General features: G+C 42.8%; 1 protein-coding gene across 2 annotated transcripts in view; it reads right to left on the reverse strand.

Annotated features, from left to right (window-relative positions):
* The window catches only part of KIAA2012 (KIAA2012 ortholog), a 98,031-nt gene that overhangs the window by 21,466 nt on the left and 53,528 nt on the right, over positions 1-23,037 (reverse strand). For both annotated transcript variants that reach the window (XM_069468657.1, XM_069468651.1), the window contains exons 13-15: positions 22,466-22,542; positions 8,789-8,926; positions 224-296 (exon numbers count right to left, since the gene is read on the reverse strand). In XM_069468657.1, coding sequence (XP_069324758.1) covers positions 224-296; positions 8,789-8,926; positions 22,466-22,542 — 288 coding nt within the window. The remainder of the gene's footprint in view (positions 1-223; positions 297-8,788; positions 8,927-22,465; positions 22,543-23,037) is intronic.

Below are 23,037 nucleotides of genomic sequence, written 5' to 3' on the forward strand. Positions count from 1 at the left end.
CAATAAGTCCAAGGACATAAAGCATTTTATTATCGTTTGACTGGTGATGCAGCAAGTGCTGTATTAACACATCGGAATCTGAACTCAGCACTTTGGTCTGTGTTCTGACTTCCAACCCATGGCCCGGAGGAAATGGAAGGGTCATTCCCCATTAACAGTTTTTAACAGTGCAAAGTTTTTCCGACAAGTATAAGAGTATGAAACCCAATCCAGCTGTCTCTACCTTGGCTGTCTTGATGACTTTCTCTGGGGGCTTCGCCTGGTTCTTCATGATAGTCCAGTACATCTCCACTGTCCTATTGGGTTAACACACAACAAAGAATACATAAGACAAAACAAATGCAAACATTCCTGTGGTCCATGCCCTTCAATAAAAGAGAATCTAGTTTTCTTAGTGTTTTTTTTTCCTTCCTTGTCAACTTGTTTCAACTTAAGTGTCCAAGAAGGCTCATACTGGTGTGAACTGGCTTAAGAAGCAAGGAAGGCTTGGCAGCAGCATTGAAACATTGTTAGGTTCTTAGTTGTACTTATTTTGATGGATCTTGTCCCATTCATTTGGGAAGTGCTTAATGCCTGGCATATGTAGGAGCTTACTGGGGGGAAAATGTCACAGGCAAAGGGCAACTGGCAGAAGGGAGCAGGGCACCTCCAGGGATTGAGGGAGGACTGGCATGACTAGAGCAGAGACTGAGAGAAGTGGGTAGGGTGTGGAGGAGTCAGATCCCAAAGGCCTTGAAGGCAGGTTAAAGACTTTGGTCTTTATCTTGAGGACAAATGCAAGGCATTGAGGATTTAAAGCACGGAAGCTGAAGGGTCAGCCTGGCCTTTTCTGGAGTTCCCAGGATTACCATGGATTGCCTTTTCATCATATTTGATCCCCTCTTCCTTCTTTCCCTGAGTCATACAAGCTGTTTGCAGTCCCACCACCCAGAAGTCTCCGTAACAGTGGTTCTCAGCTCTGGTTGCACATTAGAATTATTTGAGGAGTTTTTAAAAATATGATTCCCAGGACTTAAGCTCAAACAATAAAATCAGACACTCTGGAGCTGGGACATTTTTAAGGCCTCTAGGGTGCCTCCAACATGCAGCCAGGACAGAATCGCTGGAAGAGCAGCTCTTTAGTACTGAAGTAACATGGCAGATGGAGTAGGTGGCCCAGGTAAGCCCCGTGTGTCTGATGAGGCCAGCTCTGGGCTTTTGTCACCCAGATCCCTGCTCAATCCACAGCTTCATTTCAGTGATAGAGCTGGAATCTGATGTGAAAGGCCCTGGGAGTCTCTTTCTGTCTACCGTCACCCTTGAGTGACAATCAACTTTCTACTTTCAAAGATGCTACCTGCTTTGGAAAGAAAAAATTAATTATCTGCTAATTTGGCACTCTCTTTAATTCCCCTCTGAGTTTCCTCACTTGGTGGCTTTTTACCCTGTGGGTTTCTCACTTGTTAGCTTAGTGTTTATAGCTGATGAGATATGTTAACATAAAAAAGTTAAAGCAAGTAAATAATTTTCCTTCTTTTGGGTTTCTCATTTTGGAGACGAAGCTGATTCAGCCTGGTACAGTAAAAAAATTCATCCGTGAATAAATAGAAAGGTTTAAAGAAATATTGCAGGAAAAAGACCTGCTTAGGTGATAGCAAACTGCTAAGTTAGAAGACTAGAAAGACAGAAATTTTTTTTTTTTAAAAAAATCCCTGTTTATAAAGCCTTTTAATCAAACAAGAAATTGGATTGAAAGGGAGAAACAAGCTTCCTCCTTTGGAAGAATTTCAAAGCCAAGAAGAGTAAATCTTCAGCCTCAACAACATACAGCTGTGAGCCTTCAGGGGCAAGGAATATTCTTCTCATTTCACAGACGGGGAGAAGGAAGCAGAGAGAGTCAGAGATGTGGAAAAAACCTTTGGGTGAATACTTGTCAGAAAAAGAAATTAGGATTATTTGAAACTCTGTCCATTCAATTTGTATATTGCTTGGAAAAGTCTCAGAAAAGCTATCATTTTTAGATATATGAACACATGTGAAATAATTTATACCTAAGGTCATTCATTCATTGAACGGATTGGAAACAACCTAAATATCCCATCAATTGGGGACTAGTCAAATGAATTATGGTTAGTTTATACAATGGAATACCATGCAACCATTAAAAGGAGCAAGGCATCTATATGAATTAACAGAAAGAACTTCCAAGATATACTAAGTAAAAAAATAAGACGACTGGACAATGTGTATAATATGCTAAATTTGCACAACATATCTATCTATCTGTGTGTTTATCTAACTATACTTGTTTACATATGCATTCTACATCTCAGGAAGGGCACGTAGGAAACTAGCAACAGAGGTTGTTCCAGGAAAGGAAACTGAACAGCTCAAAGACACACTGTTTTATACTTACAATTTTTTAAACTTTCTGAGTATATTTCAGATTCAAAATTTGGTTAAAAAGACTAAAACTAAATAAAATGCTCTGTCACTTTTAATATAGTTACAAATGCAATGACTAAACTGAGTGATGGAAACACAGGTGATAATACTTGGTGAGTGAGCAAAACCAACCGAGGGACTGCAAATTCAAATCCCAGCTCTGGTATGCTGGCCAAGTCATCTGCTCTTCCTTTGCTCATTCAGCTAATGAACATTTATTGAGTGTCTGCTGTGTGCCAGATGCTGTGCTAGGCATTGAGCGCACAAAGATGAAAGATCTATTTGTGGGATGCTCACTGACTTGTGGAGAAACGACAAGTCAGTTTGCAATGCAGTGTGATAAATGTTGTGGCAGATTATGACAGGTTTCTGCCGGGCCTCATGGGAAGTGAAGCTAAATTAGGCTGGGAAGTTTTGTTTACCAGCAGACATAGTGCTAAATCTTGCAGTGAAGGAAGGTAGGACAATTCCAGGCAGAGGAAGGAGCATGTGCTGGTTGGGGGCAGTTTGGTGCAGGGGGCAGTGTGTGGATGATTTAAATTAGACACAGGCCAGATGTTGCATGTTGCAATTTTGGAGTTTAAAAAAAATTGCATTTGTTATATTTTTCTATTTGTAAAAGAAATACATATCTGATGCAGGGAATTCAACCAGAAGGCTAACGGGGACATAGTAAATAATTTCAAGCAAACCAGTGATAGAACTGAGCTATATTTAGAAAGAACACTGGCAGCAGTGTGGTATTATAGGACTGGCGGGGGTTGAGAGGGAGTCACAAACACTTTGTAAATACAAACTGCAGCACTGAAACCAGCATGTGACAGACAGTTTCCCAAGTGGCTGGGGTGCAGGTCCTGGAGTCAGGCTGCTTGCACTGAAGTCCTAACTCCTAAACTTCATGTTGTGCAGACCATGGGCATTTCTTAACCCCTGAGCTTCAGTTTCTTCCACTGTATGCCCACAGGCACTGGACAAATGATCTTAGGTTCTCCTCTGTTGTTGGAAAACCTTCTGTCAGTCCTGCCCTCTGTCCTCATGCACAGCACCCCAAATAAGCATGGTACTTCCAGGCCCACACAGGCCTTCTTAGGGAAGTGCAGGGAGGAGGAGCATGGATGCAGGAGTCAGAAGAGGGGGTTCCAGCCTTCCTTGAGCTGGCTGCATGACTTATCGCTGAACCTCAGCTTCTCCATCTGTGAAATGGGAGCAGTAACAAATATTGTACAGAGTTCCTGAAAGGCTTAACTAGGAAGTGGGAAAATACATTTGGAAATTCTGTGTGACATACCATATAATATACAAATATAAATGACTAATTTCAGTACTTTCTCAATAATGGAAAAAAATCAGTATCTCATTTGAAAGTTTCAACTACAAGGTAGTACAACTTTTCTAGTGTATTAAAAAAGATCCCATTTTTTTAAAAAGAAAACTGACTTATGAAAATCATAACATACATTGTGTTATTAACATTAAGATATATTATCAAATCTCTGCTCCCCCTCAGGTTCTGAAGCCAGAACAAAGAGGTACAATTAATTCTTCACAGGAACAGAACAGACAGACCTCACCAGTATCCAATATTGTGGGTTTTGCACTTTGAATCCTAGCTCTCTTTGCTGCCAGCCATGTGACCGATCATCTCCTAGCCTCAGTTTCCTCATCTGCACAGAGAGGATCTGCACACTTACCGGGAAGGGTGATAGGAAGGTTCCTAGGAAGGAACCTTTAAATAAGGTTCAGTATGGGAGGGGCCAGGCTCTTAGCAAGGATCAATGATGCTTGTTCCTTTCTACTTTACAAATTGAGTCCTTAATAGATATGAACATTCTTTGAAAATTATTTCATGTAATTCTCGTCTCACTGTTGAGAGGCAGATATGGAAATCCCAGGGTTATTATCTCTGTTTCGTTAAAGAGGAAACAGAGTCTCAAAAGCGTTACAAGGTCACTCAGAGAAGCCCTGCAAGGCTTCCCAACTACTTATCTGACACTTTAATATAGATAATATTCCATTTAATCCTGAGCTTCACACTTTTGGAAATAGACTCAATGTTCTTAATATTTTCCCTGGCAATATTGTTCAAGTGTCCTGGAATCATTAAATCTTGAAATCAGGCCAGCTGTGGTGGCTCATGCCTATAATCCTAGCACTTTGGGAGGCTGGGGGAGGGCATCACTTGAGGCCAGGAGTTCAAGACCAGCCTGGGCAATAGTGAGACCCCATCTCTTCCAAAAAAAAAAAAAAAAAAAGAAAAAGAAAATCCAGGCATGTTCATGCCTGTAGTTCCAGCTACTCAGGAGGCTAATGCAGGCGGATCACTTGAGCCTAGCAGTTGGAGGCTGCACTGAGCTAGGATGATGCCACTGCGCTCTAGCCCAGGCAACAGAACAAGAGAGACCTTGTCTCAAAAAATAAATAAAATAAAATAAAATAAAATCTTGAAACCAGCTTGTGATCCCTTTACCACTTTCCTGCCAAGTGGTCAAGAAAGCACATTTAAATGATTCTAGGGACCAGAACTTATCTCCTAAGGCAACCTACTCAATCTCTGGGCAATGTCTTAAGGCAAATATTATTTCTCTGTTGCTTCTATTCAAGGAAATCCAGGCCATTTCTCCCCAATGTGACCGCAAGATTCAGTGGCATTGGTAGCCACCCTCCACTTGGTAGGATGTATCCACACTAGTCCACATGAGTGAAGCCTGGGACCGGCCTCAAAACAGGTGGGGACTGCTCTAACTCCAGGCACATCTGGCTCTGTGCCCACGTTCAGGCTGGTTCCTCTGCCTTGCATTTGAGGGCACTGTGTACTGTCTGTGTGATGGCTGTGAGGTGGAAGCTTATTTCTCATTCTTCAGATCTTCCAGGCATAACATACGTACTCTTTGATGTCAATGTGGAGTCTAAGTATATTCGATTCTGTATCTGGCACTAATAGGCATTATTGCTATTTTCTCCCCCGCTACCATGAGTTAACCTTGATAATTTAAAAAGTTCCTGAAAAAAAAAATGCTATCCTAATTCATTCATCAATTACCATTTCTTTTTGAAAAACAGAATAGATTTTTTACAAACACAGCTCAATTTTTAAAGGAACCCAGAGGTACTCTGGATCAATCATGTTTCCCCAAATCTATGCCTGATATAAACAGATCATCCTATATAATGGGCTAATAGTGTTGCCTTCTGTGTTGCAAAGAGGTCCTTAAATCTGAGGAGGATTCCACATACAATAAATGGGAAATGAATGAGTCTCTCCCACAGCACCCTGAGCCTGCCTCTGCCTCAACATTGTGTTGATACTGTTTCATTGTTGTTCTTCCTTTTAGATTCTAGGCTCCTTGGGGGAGGGGGAGGGCAAGGATGGAGATGATTCATTTCTGTGTCCTTAGTGCCTAGCACAGTGTCTGATGCACAGAGAATGCTCAACATATGTTGGTCGAAGGGAACTGAATGATTATTGAGAGAGAAAGCTTTACACTGGTGCCACGGAACTCAGGTGGGAGTGGAGGGAAGGACAAAGTCCTGTGGGATCAGAAAATCTTTCTGCAGCGGACTGAATGTGTCCACAGGGATGGAATTTTCTAGAGGGAGGAGACCTGGCTGCTTAGCTAACATGACAGGCAGTGTTTTGATTGGATGGGGCTCAGCTGGGGTCTGCAATGAAGCTTTCCAGTGGACTGTTGAGAGCATAGGCACTGGAGCTGGGCTGCCTAACTCTGAATCTTGTTTCTGCCATTTACCAGCTATATGACATCCAGGAAGTTACTTAACCTCTCAATGCCTTAGTTTTCTTATCTCTAAAATGAGATAATTCTACCTGCTTAAATTCATTTTGTGAATTAAATAAGTGCATGCGTATAAAACCTAGAACAAAGTCAGGTGCAGAATAAGTGCCCAGTAATGTTAACAATTGTGATCATTTGCATCTCTTTCCATTCTCTTTTTCTGCCTTGATCTTTCTTACCTCCTGCCCTCATCCCACGTAATGTGCAATGCTTCCCACATGCACCAGGCAAAAATGCATGAAATGCCCTGTGGACAGGCAGGAAGTACATGAATGAATGTATAGAAGGAGTTGGTTTCTGTACAGCTCCAGATGTGGAGGACAGCCTGTGTGCTTTTCTCTGTTTGAACTCACCACCTTTGTACCGTGTCTCACTACAGGGCAGTCCCTAAGAATCTGGGAGCTACCATGTCAATAAGGAGAAGGTCTATCTAGGGATAGCTGTTAAGACTGAACATTCCCAAGAGGAGGTATAGTCTTTTGCGCAAAGACTGGTCTGGGAGTCAGAAAGCCAAGTGTGTGTTTTGTGAGTCCTGCGGAAGCAGGCTGAGCTACTATTTCTGTGAGTCTCCAGGAGGGTGGACTGGAACGTGGGCCTTAGGGATGACAACACTTTTCCTTCCACAGTGCTGTGCCAGAAATGCTGAACCAAAAAGTGTAACACAAAAGCATCTTAGGCACTAAATATATAAACAATTATTGTAAAATTCCCCTCTCTGAATCCTGCAGTTCTTAGACATTCCATAAATATATTCTTATCTCATTTCCTTAGCAATTATCACCTTTGAACATGCTAGACACTTTGCTTGTTTATTACGTCTATTTTCTGTTGCGGGCCCTGTCCTGGAGCAGGGAAGGGATCTTGACCTGTTTTGTTCATTGATAAATCCCAAATGCCCAGAAAGTAGCAAATGCATGGTAGGTTGCAGGTGCTCAAGTACTGGTTAAGTGAATGAATAGTGATTATGATGATGATATCTCTTCCCAGAAAGTATCAACCATAATTCTTCAAGCCCTAAGGGAAGAACTAGACTATTACTAAGAATGAAAGAGATAGTTTCACTAATATCATTAATGGAGTATGGCAATATTTTTTTAATACCTGTAGCAAACATCTTTCACGTTGCTGCCCAGAATCATTCTCCCTTCTTGTAGCTTTTTTTTTTTTTTTTCTATAAAGAAGGGGTCTTGCTCTGTTGCCCAGGCTGGAATGCAGGGGCTATTCACAGGCAGGAATTTAGCACATGACAGCCTAAACTTCCTGGCCTCAAGTGATCCTCCTGCCTTAGCCTCCCAAGTAGCTGGGACTACAGGCATCTGCCACCATGCCTGGCTCTTCTTGTCATTTAAATGCCCCATTTTCCTTTGTCAGACACCTTTCCTCTTTCCATTCTCAGTTGCTGTGGCTCCAGGGTGGGCCAATGACATTTCATTTGGGTATGGACAAGTGACTCAAGTTGGTTCGTATTCGGTTCTGTAATGACCAGGGAAAGAGAAGCTAGTGGCCAGCTTGCCACCACTGGGGAAGAGCCTATCTCAGAGGAAGTCCTGGAAAGCAAATCCCAGTCATGGAGAGAGACAGATTTTGGGCAAATGTATGGCTCTCAATCAAAGCCCCACGGTGCAGAACTGGTATTGGGGCAGCCCAGAGAAGGTGTAACCTGAGAACTCTGGATTAGCTAGTTAGGAGGGTGAACCTTGTGACCTCCAAAGACCCTGCCAGTCTACAGCACTAGATAGCACCACCATCATGAACTCTGCAAGTATTTGGTCTCTTCTCCCCTTTTCTGTCTTTCTGAGTCACTTCTTATCAAGGGCCTGGGATATTATCCTCTAAGGTAGTATGAAAGGATTGATTCCATGGCCATTTATTTTTAGTTCAGTAAGCTCTGAGGAGTCCAAAGAATGGGTGGAAAAAGGACATTAAACCAGATGGCTGTAGGATGAATAGGACAGGTCAATTCACGGAGCATTTAATGAGCACCTTCCACGTGCCAGGTGCTGTGTTAGATGCTGGGGTGGGAAGGTGTATTGCAAAGATGGACAAATGCCATCCTCACTACAGGAACTCTCAGTACCTTTCACTAAAATGAAGCTGAGCTTGGGAGATCAATAAACTCTTAGAAAACAGAAAACAAGACCAGATATCCAGAAGAGAATCTGCAGTTGACTTCTAAATAGTTAACTCAAGAATTAATCTTCTCTACAGTAGGAATATCGACTCTACCAAGTTATAGCGGTAAAACAGTAACAAGTATTTTAGCTGCTGTCAAGATAAAATGAATTATATTTACCTGTTTTATGAGGTGGTTTAAAGTTATTCTTTCTTCTGTTTCCTGTCCCCCACCACCCAAACCAGACACCCAACTGGTTTGTCCCCGATGGCTAGCTGTGATTACTGTCCTAATTTGTTCTTTCTTCATCTGCTACAAACATGCCTATTTTCTGTCCCTTCTGATAATGCAGGAGCTCTGAGGGACTTCTGAAGCTGTTTTTGTACCATGCAGAAGCATATTAACTGGAATTCCTGTGTATGTGTCTATAAAACCCCTCGTCTTCTCAGTGTGATATCACCTTCAGGAACGGCGTCATGTCGATGTGCAGCTTGCGCGTGTAAAATTCTTTTCCGTTTGAACATATCAGCCTTTTATTTATACAACTTTGAGGCTCTCCTGTCTTCTGAGCTGCTGCCTCCAAGGACTGCTGGGGTCCCTGTGAAGAGAAGCAGAAAGCCCAAACTTTCATAGGAATGATATACAGTGCAACAAACACTGGTCCATATCCCCAAATATTTATAGAAAGCAATTTTTAATCATTGGAACAATAATAGTAACAACAATTTTTTTGCCATTGAAGAAACATGGGACCTATATAGAGAGAGAATAACCCGAGACCGGTTATTAATTAACACCGGGGGAAGTGGGAAAGGGGACTCTCCTAGGTCCCAGGGCTGTAAGTATTTCATTTAACCCTCATAACAACCCTGTGAGGCAAGTACTGTGACTCCCATTTCACAGATGAGCAAACTGGGAGTCTCTGGCAGGTTAAGCAACTTGCCGAAAGCCATTCAGCTGGCATATGGCAGAGCTGAAATCATCATCTGCCCATCTTTTTTTTTTTTTGAGACAGAGTCTCCCTGTGTTGCTCAGGCTAGAGTGCCATGGTGTCAGCCTAGCTCACAGCAACCTCAAACTCCTGGGCTCAAGCAATCCTACTGACTCAGCCTCCTGAGTAGCTGGGACTGCAGGCATGTGCCACCATGCCCAGCTAATTTTTTATATATATATTTTTAGTTGTCCAGCTAATTTTCTATTTTCTTTTAGTAGCGATGGGGTCTCGCTCTTGCTCAGGCTGGTCTCGAACTTGCCCATCTTTTTTAATGAGATATTTTTGATACTTCTATAACTTCCGTGAATGGTTATCAAATTTGCCTTGCAGCAAATGTGGTTATAGCAAGATTCCAGTTTATTTTCAAGCTGAAAGTGTATTTGATGTGTTAGGAAGAGTGATTTGAAGAAATGTAGCAGAGAAGGAAGGAGAATGGGCTAACAGAGGAGTTGGGAGGCCCTGGGGGCTCTCTGAGCCTTTGGGCCACCTCAACATGCAAAGGCATCAGGTTTCAGAGCACTACAAAGTTGGAGCTGACGTTGCCCTCCAGCCTGGGCCCCACCGCAACCTGGCAGAGCTCTGCAAGAGGCAAACCGGACCACGTCACTCCTCTGACTAAAAAAACCTTCAAAGGCCATTGCCCTCCGGATGAAGGACAACTGGTTTAAAAGGTTAACAAGGCCCTTCTTGCCTGGTGCTGGACTGTCTCTCCTGCCTCATTCTGTTGTTTAACAAATACTTACTGGGTGCCTTTTCTAGGCCAGGCAGAGCGGATACAGCAGTGCAGCAGCAGAGGCGTCTCCGCCTTCGTGGACTGCGGCACATCCGTTCCGCTGAGAGGGAGGAGAGGATGAGCAAGGAAGTGGAGCCTAAGTTATGTCTGAAGGTGATTGGTGATATGGAGAAAAACAGAACAGAAATAGGGAGTAGCTGGGTATGGAAGTAGTGGCTGCATTTTTAAGCAGGGGAGTCCAGGAAAGCCCCACAAGAAAGTGATGTTTGAGCAAAGCTCTGAAGCGGGCAAGGGAAGGTTCCAGGGGGCAATCTGCATGAGGTATTTCCCCCACCGTGGGAAGGGCAAGTGCAAAGGGCCACTGTCAACACTGGCGCTTCAGTTCCTGGGCCCTTCCCTCTCCTGGGAGCTCTCTCCCCTCTTCTGGCTCCTCCTCATCTGTCAGGGGTGGCTCCTCTGTGCCCTGTGACCTCCCAGAGCACCGAGCACTTCCTACCATGGCCCACAGTGATTGCTCAGGCCTGTGCAGCCATCTCTCCTTCCTCTAGACTGGACACTTCCGGCAGGCAGGAACCACAGCTGCCGTGTTCCCATTGCCACAGCAGCATCTGGCTCAGGGTCTGGAAACCAACACACACTTGATACATATTTGCTGAACAAAAGAGTAATGAACATACAAATGAATGACATGGGGCGGGGGGGGACAAAATACGTGTTATGGCCCACTGCGGTTTAAACGAGGAGTGGCAATGAAGACAGAAGTATGTGTTGACCTCCAGAAGCCTGTCCTCTGTGCAGCACTGGTTCTTCATTCCCAAAGAGAAAAGTTATTTATTATTTTGGGGACCAATTTGCTGGGGTCACATATATTAATGTGCCATGAGATCACCCTGGGTGTGGATTTGATCATTTCCATATTTTCTAGGAGACTAACTCTCAGAAGTCCGTCTCCCTGGGCAGGCATAAACTCTCCTGCCCCTAAGATTTATATTTCTTTTAAACACCAATGATGAATTAACAGTTGGTGGGTCCCCATAAGCAGCCATCATTCCAATGAACACCCACACCCTTTTCCTTTGTTTTGAAATGTGGCTACAGATGAAGATTTCTCTGGACAAATACATATCCAATTTTTTGTCATCAGCCATATATCTGATTAGCTTCTCAGGGTGAGACGGTCCTTCCTCATTGCTAGCTCAAATGAAAGCATTTGGTCTAAGCTAGAATCAGAAAAAGCATTTCAAACTTTCTAGCCTCCACAATCAGGCATGAATCATTGGATGGAATAATAGAAATCAGACAATACTGATTTGAGGGAAATTTCTCCATTATCCCCAGGAGAAGGTTTCATGTTAGGCTGGAGGACAAAAGGTATAGTCAAGACCAGTTCCAACGGCTGGAATTACTTTAACGGCTTATGTGGGGCTCAGATTGAAGAGTGGGGAGGGAGTTGAGAGGCTTTGAGAAAAGTCCCTCCAAGCCACTTGACCTATAAATCTTTTGATAAAACAATTCTCTTGACTGTATGGCTCATCTCCCTAATGTTCAGGGGCCATCAATTCTAGCTTGATGGAACGTTTTCAGTGAAGGCTCTGTAGCCACTGGAATGTGAAGTACTGTTTTTGCTTATTATGTTCCAGTGTTCTGACAAATAAATGATGGTGAAAGTGGGCTCGGGAGATGGGAGGAAAGAAAAGATTAAACAGATAAAGAGGATTCTGGGAGGCAGTGATAAGAGGAGGAAGAGTCAGGAATTTGAAACCAGGAAAGAAAGTCATGTGCTTGGGTGGTTTTTCATTTATTCATCGAACTGATATTTATTGAATGCCTATTATGTGTCATACAAACAAGCACACAAATAAGCACGATGATTGTAGATCATGACTACTCTGTGAAGACAATGCAGTGGTGACAGGTTGGTGACTTGCCTTGGGTGGTCAGGGAAGGCTTCTCTGAGGAGGTGACATTTGAGCAGAGAGCTGGATGACAAGTTGGAGCCAGCCCTGGATGGATCTATCTTTAGCAGTCTGGGTAGCTGCTATCTCTGTGGTCTGATTGTTTGGAGGTAAACCCAGGCAGGGGATCTTTGAAAGGGAAAGTAGAGGCCAGGCACGGTGCCTCAATGCCTGTAATCCTGGCACTCTGGAGGCTGAGGCGGGAGGATCGCTCGAGGTCAGGAGTTCGAGACCAGCCTGAGCAAGAGCGAGACCCTGTCTCTACTAAAAAATAGAAAGAAATGATTTGGACAGCTAAAAATCTATATAGAAAAAATTAGCCGGGCATGGTGGTGCATGCCTGTAGTCCCAGCTACTCGGGAGGCTGAGGCAGAAGAATTTCTTAAGCCCAGGAGTTTGAGGCTGGTGTGAGCTAGGCTGATGCCACGGCACTGTAGCCCGGGTAACAGAGCGAGACTCTGTCTCAAAAAAAAAAAAAAAGAAAGAAAGAAAAGGAAAGTAGAATTCCTCCTTTCTAGGCCTGTTCTGCCCACACTTCTGGGCTCCATCCTGACCCTGGGAGCTAGCCCTCTGTTTTCTGAGTGGTAGAGCAATCAAAACTGACACTTGTAGCTCTTGGGTATGTTGAGAACAAAGATAGGAGAATAAATAGTAATCATGAGTCAAGGTATCTAAAGGTGTAAGAGGGAGAAGAAAACACAAGGTTAAATGGAAGGGAAGGAAAATGGAGGAATAGAAGAAAGCAGGAGATGCTGGAAGCTATTTTATTTCTTTTATGTGCACACTTTGGTGGGAATGATTATAAAACTGATGGAAGGGTGAAACATTTAGCAGAAAATCAAAACTCATCCTTTCACTTATGCTGTACTGTAAATACTTTAATATTTTAATGCTCTGTTAAAAACACCTGGAAGCCTTTCTCTTTCATAAACGAAACAATAAAGATTAATGAGTTAATTTGGTAAAGCTGATTTGAGTTGCACAGAAGGCATTTCGTAAGTACTTGGCATTTAAAAAGTTATCTGACATTTAAAAGGAGATGACTGTTAATGAATTCAAGAGCTAATCTTATACTCTGACAGAGTGAGCCATGGAAAATCCAGGATTATTATCTTGCTGTAAACACAATGTGATTGAGTTGAGCTATCAAAAAAAAGAGCTATTGGCTATATACAAATATATATACTCACATGCATATGTAATGTAGCAAAACTTACAGAGGCTATTCGTTAAAATTAAATAAATATCTTATCATTTCCTTTCTTACTTTTGGATTATAATATCTGAGTTACAGACCCAGGGAGAAACCCTTCTCTCCAATAATTTTTCCTCCTCCTTTCAACTTCTGTATTTTGAAGGGTCACTACCATGGGTTGGCTCTACAAACAGACCTTGGTACATCTAACCTTAAGAAGGAGATGAGATTCTAAACCCAAGCAGCTACATCTCCACCCATGGGTCCCACAGAGCCACCAAAGATAAGGATCTGTCCCGTAGGTGTCCCTCAGGTCCTTCTTATTATTGCTCCCACACCTTTCTAATTGGGGTTCCCCATCTTTGTAGCTGCGGCTTAATGGTTCCAAGAAGAGCTATCGTCCCTCATTAAGGAGGCAGTAACACTCTTGCTGTCTAACTGCCTCCCACGCAGCTCACAACTTCATTCTGCCTGAGAGCAAGCTGCCAAGAATCTCCTGGAACCTGTGGGCATGCTGGGCTGAAGGCAGGAGGGTCTTTGCAGCCAAGATCTGAAACGTGCTGGGGAGGGGACACACCCCACCATTATCTTACTGCATGGAGAGCAGGTAGGGGAGGCCTTTGCTGAAGCCCTTATGTGGTCTATCAAATTATCACATCAAAACTGTGTGCACACAGGGCATCTGTCCCCTCCAGTGAGCAAACAAAGGAAGAGTCAGTCTCTCCTTCTCACCAACAGGCCCCCTCCTTGGCTGAGAGTCTGTCCCTCCACTTCTCTGAGTCCCAGTGGGGATGAAGAGATCAGAGAGATTTAGTCACTGCCTCACTGCCAGGAGGGCTGGGACTGTAAGCTTTCCCCTCCTCCCACCCTCTGCTGGGGTTGGGGGGGGACCAAATCCTGGAAGGGGCCATTCATGCCAGGAGCGAAGGGCCGGGCAGGTTTCCCTGTGTTTGGCCTTCTCGGGTCCTGTTGTTTCTTGACCATGGACCTGAAAGTGGGCAGAGACCAAATTCCTGACAGGAAGGGAACAAGAAAGCTCTTCTCTAGCTACCAATCTCCACCATGCCTACTTGTGGAGCTCTCCTAAAACTGTCCACTAAGCCCATTTCACCGGCACCAAACTGCTTCTAGAACATAAAATGTGGGCCAGGACCTTAGGTGGCCAGGATGAGCAGGATGAACCCAGGCGACAGGCACGAGGACTGCTCTGCACATTTGTGGAGGGTGGAACCACACTGTGGCTTGGGGTTGTGGCATGCAACTCTATAGGAGATTTTATATCCTCCTGAGTGTTTAGCTAATTAGCCCAACAGCTAGCAAACAGTAGACTAAGAAGAGAAAGACTGCCATCTCCAGTCTTAGCTTTGGTGAGGGGCTTGTTTGGGGACTTTCTCCAAGTCATTAATATTTCTGTGCCTCAGCTTCCCTACCTAGGAAATGGGGCTAACCTCATTGTTCTCCTCAAGGAGATTTTGAATAATGAAATTCTGGACATTTTAATTCCCGGTCTTTTATTATCTGGAGGTAAATCTTATCCATGAATTCTAATTGATATTGTCCTCAGTTTAATTAAGTGCTTTGTTGACACAACAGAATCATTGTTTATCTGGCTTAGCAGGAGCTGGAGGGGAAAAAAAAATGAGCCAATATGGTGATCTCTTTTGCCCCAAGGGAGGTAGAAACCAGCTTTTTCTGTGTGGGGGTGTCTAGCCGTATTCAGGCTGGAACTTTGCCTGTGTTTGCGAGATGACACATCCTATTTTAGACTGGGAGATGGGAGGTGATGGGGTGAAGGGTGGGAAATCTGAACAACTCCCTAGCGCTTTCCAACTCCCAACTTTACTAACTCAAAACTGTGTGATTTCCTTGTTTTGTTGGGTCTGGTGTGACTTTTCTGACAACCGACAGACAGGGAATCTCAACTTATAAACTGTGAAAAGGTCATTTTAAATCAGTCGATTTTCACTAGGAAAAAAACGTTACCCATGGTGCTTTGATTCCCAGACTGGCCCATAAAGTTTATTTAACCCATAATTTAGCCAGACTATGGAGTTGAAGTAGCCCTGGTAATGCTGGCACCACAGAGAGATGGAAGAAGAGAAAGAAAAATGCCCTTTCCTTTTCTTTCCTGGGCACCCCCGCACTTTCCTGCCTCTTCCCCTCCACTGGACCCTCATGTCCTCTGACCTCTAGGTTTTCCTGACAGCCACGTGCTGTGGGCGTTGGGGCCCTGCTGACACAATGCTCCTGGCCCTCAAATTCCCTGCCTCCTCCCCCCACTCCCAGCCCTTTAGCTGTGCTCCCTTAGCTATAGGCGGGAAACAATTTTTAAAAAAAAAAAATTCACAATGAGATATGAGAAACACAAAAGGAATCTCTAATTTTAAGCAGTGAAACAAAATGAAAACTCCACATGGCATAGAGGTATTTGGGAGACAGACAGAGAAGTGTTTGGGTAGGAGGCTGGGGGTGGGAGAGGGGAGAATGATTAGTATTGACTCATAGTCCTCCTTTAAATTATTCCGGCTTTTAAGCTTCTCCCTTTCCATGTCTAAAGCTTTAGATTGCATACAAGCTCCAAGTTCTGTTTTATAATGGCTTTCAAGGCAGAGGACAGGGGAATAGAATACTAATTACTATTAATATTATAGTTTACTAGGGGTTGCCTAGTGCCAAGCATTGTGCTAATCTCTTTGCATATATGCTTCATCTAATCCTTGTCATAATTCCATGAGGGAAATATTATTACCCTCTACAAACGAGGAAATTGAGCCTGAGAGTTTAAATAATCTGCCTAGAACCATACAGCCAGTAAGGAAGAGGTGGATCTAAACACAGCTTCACTGGATTCTCAAACCACTCGGCCTCTTTGCAAATGCAGGTCTTGTGTGAATGGGGCTCTGTTGGTCCTGACATCTATTTCCTCATCTGTGAAATGGGGATAGTAACTGTACCAACCTCATAGGGATGTTGTAAGGATGAAGGGAGATAAACCTAAATCCGGGCCATAGTAAAGCCTCAAAAACACTGGTTGTTAGTACTTTTTAAAAAGACTCTCTCAAGATAATGGGGAGATAATTGTTAAAGCTTGTGATAGGTACATGGAGGTTCATTATACTATTCTCTCTACTTGTACATATGATTGAAATTTTCCATAATAAAAAGAAAAAGGAATTAACTAGGCTGGTATTATGTGTTTCTAGCATAAAACAGATCAATAAATACAGACTTATTGGGATAAATGATAGTTGCAGTGAAAATTCAACAAATAAAAGCCTTGATTTTGTAATTAAAAACAAACCCCTCTCAGGAAATTATCCTTAAATCGTCTAGGGCATTTTGGGGCAGACGAACTAATCCTGTGGGTAAGGTTGAACCAGAAGATGAAGTTTGCTTAGATCTTCAAAAAGCCTTTGAATCAAGTTCCACATCCAAAGCTATTTACAAAATCAGAGGGAGGGAGGGGGAGAAGGAGAAGGGAGAGTGAGCACAAGCATGGAACTAGATGAAATGTTGTGTCTTGGAAAAAAGAGCTAACTTTAGGAATGACAGACAAAGGAAGAGTGGGGAGTGAAGAGCACTTCTCTGGATGGGGAAATGTGGAAAGTTAATTCTCCTAGGCATCAGTGCTAGGACCAATCTTACTTATCAGCTTCACAAAGCTCTCCAAGAAGGATGCCTAGTGACATCTCCAAGTTCACCCACGACCCAGAGCTTTTCCAGAGACGGAAACTCCAAATCATGGCAACCAATAGCAGGAAGTATCCAGAGATTGTGGGAGTTGTTGGAGAAATGTCAGCTGAACTTCCATATCATTATCGCTAAAAATAAAACAAGTGCAACCTCTGAATCTTTCTCTATCAAGGACATACACCTTAATTTTAATGAAAGATTTATTCGTCGATTTTTTTTGAGTGGCTACCGAGTGCCAGGAACTGTGTTAGACACAAGGTATACAAAGGTAAATAGAATAACAAAAAAGAAAAATCTGTCTTTAGAAAATCAATTTTTTCAGATAACAGCCAAAAAGTTAAACAGAAGGCAGATCATGGTGTGGCTTAGAAAGACAGTGAAATAAAAGGTTACCTCTGTACCCTTGTATGAAACATTGCATGTCTACAGGTGGGTTTTTTTTTTTTTTTCTTCCCTGAAAGAGAAAAGCTGACAGGGAATATGAACACCATCTGTGAAACCACTGAGGAAACAGATGGGGTAAACATAGGTTTAAACCTAAGGGTGCTAGAATTACAGGCTACTCTTTGAAATCCAAAAGAGGTAAATTTAGGACACTTAAGATCAAATATGAATTTACAGTTGTAAACTCATGAAACCTGAACTCGAGATAATATAGGTTGAAATAGAAGTCACTTTGTGAAATGGAAAAAAGGGACAAAAGTCCAGTATAACAGGATTTTTAGGACACTACCAAAAGTTCTAATCCTCACAAAGCAACAAAACAAAACCCAAGATAAGGCATGTGAGAAAGGATGTTTGCTCTTCCTAACTTGGACATAGCTTAAACAAAGGGAGAAAACTGACAATGTGAAAACTGGTGAGATGCTTTCTTTCTTATTTTAGACAAAGAAATGCAATGATTCTTGGGAAGCCTAATTAAGGTTGAGCTTACACTTAGATGCTCTTCACTGACAACCTCTCTGCCCTCACAGCTCTATAAACCAGTGGGCTCAGGGCTCATCTTGTCTCAAACTTACATAGGTGGATCTAGATGGACCAGAGTTTCATACTTTGGGATTCAATTTTTCAGAAAAAGAGACGAATTCATTGCCCTCCAAAGTTTAGAGTCAGAGGGATAAAATGCCAAAAAGGAGCTGAGGTACTTAAAAGAAGAATTCTGATTGCTCTATTCAATAATCCAATAAAAACCTAATTAATGTTATCTATTTTTTACTAACAATAGTTAAAAAATAATGGTGCTATGGTGTTGACCCCTGTTGATCTTGCTATACACTTGTGGTATACTATGAGTCCTAGAACATTTTAAGCTAGACTTGAATAAAACCAGCTCTTCTTATGATCCCTCTTTCCTTCTTATAGGAAGAATTTGATAAAAGTCAAAATGTAAAAAAAAAAAAAAAAAAAATCCAGAAAACAAATTAAAAACAAAATACTCAACGTAACATATCCCTAATTCCAAGTTAGCATGACTACACTTTTTTCATGCATTATTTGCAAGTTTTTTCCTTATAGGTACTTTTTTTTTTTTTTTACATACTTGCAGTTATAGTTGACATCATTTTGATTTCCACTTTTAGAATATTAAACCAGTGGTTCTCAACTGGGGGTGATTTTACTCCCAGGGGACATTTATCAAGATCTGGAATATTTTTGATGGTCACAACTGGGGAGGTTGTACTACTGACATCAACCTGTGGGGAATAGCCAGGGATACTGTTCAACATTCTACAAGGAGCAGGAAATCTCCCCATAACAATACCTGGCTCAAAATGTCAATGGTGTTAAGGTTGAGAAACCCTGTGTTAAACCATCAGTATTAAATCAGTTTCTAGAATGAACAATCATTCTTTTTTAATGCCTGAATTAAACCCCTCACTGAGAGAGATATATCATAATTTAGTTATTTTTTCTGAATTTTCTGATGTTAGTCTCTTAGGCTGTTTCCAATCTTTATTATAGGTTATGCTGCGATGGACATCTTCACTGACTTTTTTTCTGTTGAATTATTTCCTTAGGATAAATTCCTAGAAGTCAGAAATACTGAATCAATGGGTATGAGTACTTTTTCATGTTTCATTTGCTTTACAATGAATTGAACCAAATTAAAATCCACCAGAAGTGTGTAAGTGTACCAATTTTACCAAAGCCTTGATCTCACTGGGTGTATACCATTAAAAAAAGTGGGAGGAGGCACAAATCTCAAATATAAAATGGCACCTCTAGTTTGCCTCAATACACATTTAAATTGCTACTCAGGATGAATATTTTTTCCCTATTCATTTTCTTTTCTTTCTTTCTTGTCTTTTTTCTTTTTTCTTTTTAAGAGATGGGGTCCCGCTCTGTTGGCCAGGCTGGAGTGCAGTGGTGCGATCATAGCTCACCATAACCTCCAGCTCCGGGGCTCAAGAGATCCTCCCATCTCAGCCTCCTGAGTAGCTGGGACTACAGGCAGGTGGCACCATTTTTTTTTTTTTTTTCCACTTTTTTGTAGAAACGGGTCTCATCATGTTACCCAGGCTGGTCTCCAACTCCTGGCCTCAAGCAATCCTACCACCTTGGCCTCCCAAAGTGCTAGGATTTTAGGCATGAGCCACTGCTTCGGACTCCATATTTGTTTTCCATTACTGTTTTTTTTTTGATACGAATTGTCTTTTGAAGCTGGTTCTCAATTTTGTTTTAATTGGAGGTAATCTTTACTGAGTATGGATAGTAATGTTCAAGTTAATAAAATTATTTTACCTTTTAAAAAGTTTTACTTTCTCCCACCACTGTGTAGATAAGTTAATGTCTCCTCCTGGAATTTTCATTTACAATTTAATACTCTTTTTAGGTACTGGTCACCTCACCCAACCTGAGGCCCCTCCACAGAGAGGGCCTGGGGGAGCGGAAAAGCGTCTCCGGTGATTGATGTCTGCGACCTACCAAAGGAAGAGCAATACTCGGTCTCTGAAGGTATTCCAGAAACTAATTTCCCTTAATCAAATGAAGGGCCTTAGGAGGAGCCCACGAGGCAGGAAGGAAATAAATCTGAAGGAGAATACCAAATTCTGTGAGGAGTTTGAAAGACCTGCATTAAAAAAGGGCACCGTACCTTTAGGACTTCAGAACTGGCAATGCTCCATATGTAGCTATTAATATGCAAAAAATGCCTTCATAAATACTTGATTCTGTTCACAGTGGGGAAGCAGTTCATTTGAAAGAGGAAATGGGAGCTTGGAGTTGAAACATGTCTGCTTGTCTCCTTTTTCTTTTTTCATTGGTCTTTTCATCTCCGCATTTCCCCGTGTAGTTTTCTTCCCCCTCTTTCTCCCTGACTTCACCCCCTCTTCCGACTCCTAGGAAGTTGCCGATGTCGGCGGCTACTCTCGTTTCTTTTGATGGGTTCACCGCGCCAGGGCCCGGATCCTCGGGTGCTCTAGTCGCCGTTTGCGTCCTCCCCGCGCGCACCCGAGGCGGCGGCGCCCGGCCCGCCCTGCCCCCGCTCCAGCCGCCGCTCCTGCAGCCGCGCGGACCCGGAGCCGAGCTTTTCCAGTCCCGCCGGCAGGGGGCGCCCGCAGGCAGCCTCGGGGGCCGGCACGTCTGCCAAGCCGGGGCTGGCTTTCTCTCCTGCCCACACGTTCAGAAATTGTTTTCCAAATCTAGGTATGTAACTTCTCTTTAAAGGGTGGTGATACCAAAATCGTTTCCACCTTTGGGATTCTCTCCCCCACCCCCCGCTAGCACTGTGATTAAAAAAGTAAAAGTATTTTATGTGACCGAATGCCTAATATGGTCAGACCCCCAGGAAGGCAGGGAGGGGGTGAGTCAGTGGGGAGTTAATGGAAAGGAAGGAAGAACAGAAACTGCCGAAGCTGATAAAGATCAATTTTGTGGGACACCCTCGCCTGCTTGAGTGGGCAAGGCGGCAGTGGAAGGAATCCACTGGATTTGCCAGTGGCCCATCAAGGCAGGTAACTGAAATCCTCTGGGCAGAAATTTGTTTCTAAATCCTTTCCAGATGCTTTCTAGTAAACATGAAATTAGTCATTTACATCGAGTAGGTTGAGGAAGTGGTTAAAATTGAACTCAGTGATTATTCTAATAAAGGGCCATTAGCCTCAAGAAGTAAGGGAGGGGGGTGAGGAAGACACCCTACCCTCCACCCCGTTTTCTCTGTGTTTGGGGGCCGGTGGGGCACCCTAGACTTTTCCTCAAATGGCTTTTCTTTCCAGTGCTACTTCTAAAGGAATTAAGACTACAGTGACTTGAACAAACCAGCTGGTGGGAACAGCCCAGTCATTCCACAGAGGAGGCACCTGAAGTTCTCAGAGTGAGCTGACTTGCCACAGCCTTACGGAGGACACCCAGGATTGGAGGTTAGGACCCTCGGTCTGGTGCTCCTCTTTCTGGCTGCAAAGTTAATGATTCACTCTAGGATTTAATTTGACGTGCTGAGCCACTCTTTTATCGCAGGTGATATTGGGCCTCCTGAAATACAGCCACAGGGCTGTGTGAGTTTGGAGTGTGTTTAGGGCATGTGAGAGGCATTTATTTGTGTGGCCTTTGGAGTTGTGGAAATTATCAAAATATACCATATTACATTTTCCTTAGTACAGATGCTCTCAAAAAAAGTAATGTCTCTAGATCCCTTATAAAAGGGTCTTTAAAATAGGCATTTTTTTAAACATGCAGATGTCAGTTCTGTGGTTCCTCTGTAGCAGGGGAGGCAGGGCTCAGCTGGGCTTTTCCTCAGTGGGGGCTGACCCAGGCCTGGGGTTGTCACAGTGAGAGTTCAGGTCCTACCTCGGAACCCAGCTCAGGCACACAGATGAAAAACCCATTTCTATTATTGTTATTTTTAATGAGTGCAAGGGAGAGGAGAAAGCCAGGCTGTCTCAGGAAGTTGGAGATAAGGGAGAAATAAAGATCATGGCCCCGGAGGCTGTCACAGGGAAAGACCTGAGAGTCCCCTGGAGCTGTGTATGCTGTTTCTGCCTCAGGTTCTCTCAGACCTTGGATTGAGCTCTGGGAATTCCCCTGAGTCATCTCTCTAGAGAGAATCTGAAGACAGTCCTGGCCTCAAAGCTTCAAGGAACAAAGCTATAAGGAACAAACTTATAAATATTTGTGAACATATGTCCCTGAACCTTTAACAGATATTCCTAACCTATGCAGATGAAGTATTGTCCTCCTTTCTTCACATTTATCCTGGTATTTTTTTTTCTTGATTGCTATTTTTTTCTCTTTATTAGGAATGAAAATTTAGTGCCTTACTGCCTCAATTGATGGTACCTTTCTGTATTTCTGTATTCCCTTTCTGACTTTGTAGAAATCAGGGAAAGGCCTCTTCATCTTATTCACACATGCAAAGAGCCAGGCAATTCAGTACAAGTTGAGTTAAGACATTCCAAATCTAATTGTAAAGGAACCTTTGTGATTTTATAGTCTACTTGCATCATTTTACTAATTAGGCAAATGAGTCCCAGAGAGGTGAAGAGTCTCACCTAGGGTCACACAGCAAGCTGAGACAAGAACCTAGGCATCTTGCCTCCCAGTATCATGCTCCTTTAGAGTCAGTACTATACCTGCTTCTCTGTTGTTTGGGTCAAAGGTGAGGTTTCATGAAGATTCATGTGAAGGTTGGTTCTGGATTCAGTGTTTGCTATGGTGAAAATCAGAGAAAAAGGATCAAGGTTGTCAGATCTGGGTCTCATGACTTTTGATATAATATATACTGTACACATACACACCTAGTTCATATGTATGTAAGATTATAAACACATATACCCCCATGGCATTCATATTTACTCACCACATAATACCCATAACCTCTACAGGCATAGTCTAAACTCCATATTAAATGTGGTGCTAAAATCTTATGTTCAAATTTACATTTTTCTTATTTTGGTTGCTCTTTAAAAGAACAAAAGCAAATTCTTTGTGCTATTAAAATTCAGATAAAGCTGAAATTAAAAAGGAAATATTGATGGGAAAAAAATCTGCTGATGCTGTTGAATATAAATTTTGTATGATCTCATTTCACTGAAGTAGGAAAATGCTTCTCAGCTTTCCACATAGAACAGAGACTTCCCTCACAGTGTGGAGGGGCAATAGGAGAGGTGGAAACACAAAGCAAACAAAGGCAGAGGCCAAAGTG

This window comes from Eulemur rufifrons, chromosome 1 (assembly GCF_041146395.1).
Source record: "Eulemur rufifrons isolate Redbay chromosome 1, OSU_ERuf_1, whole genome shotgun sequence".
NCBI classification, from domain to species: Eukaryota; Metazoa; Chordata; class Mammalia; order Primates; family Lemuridae; genus Eulemur; species Eulemur rufifrons.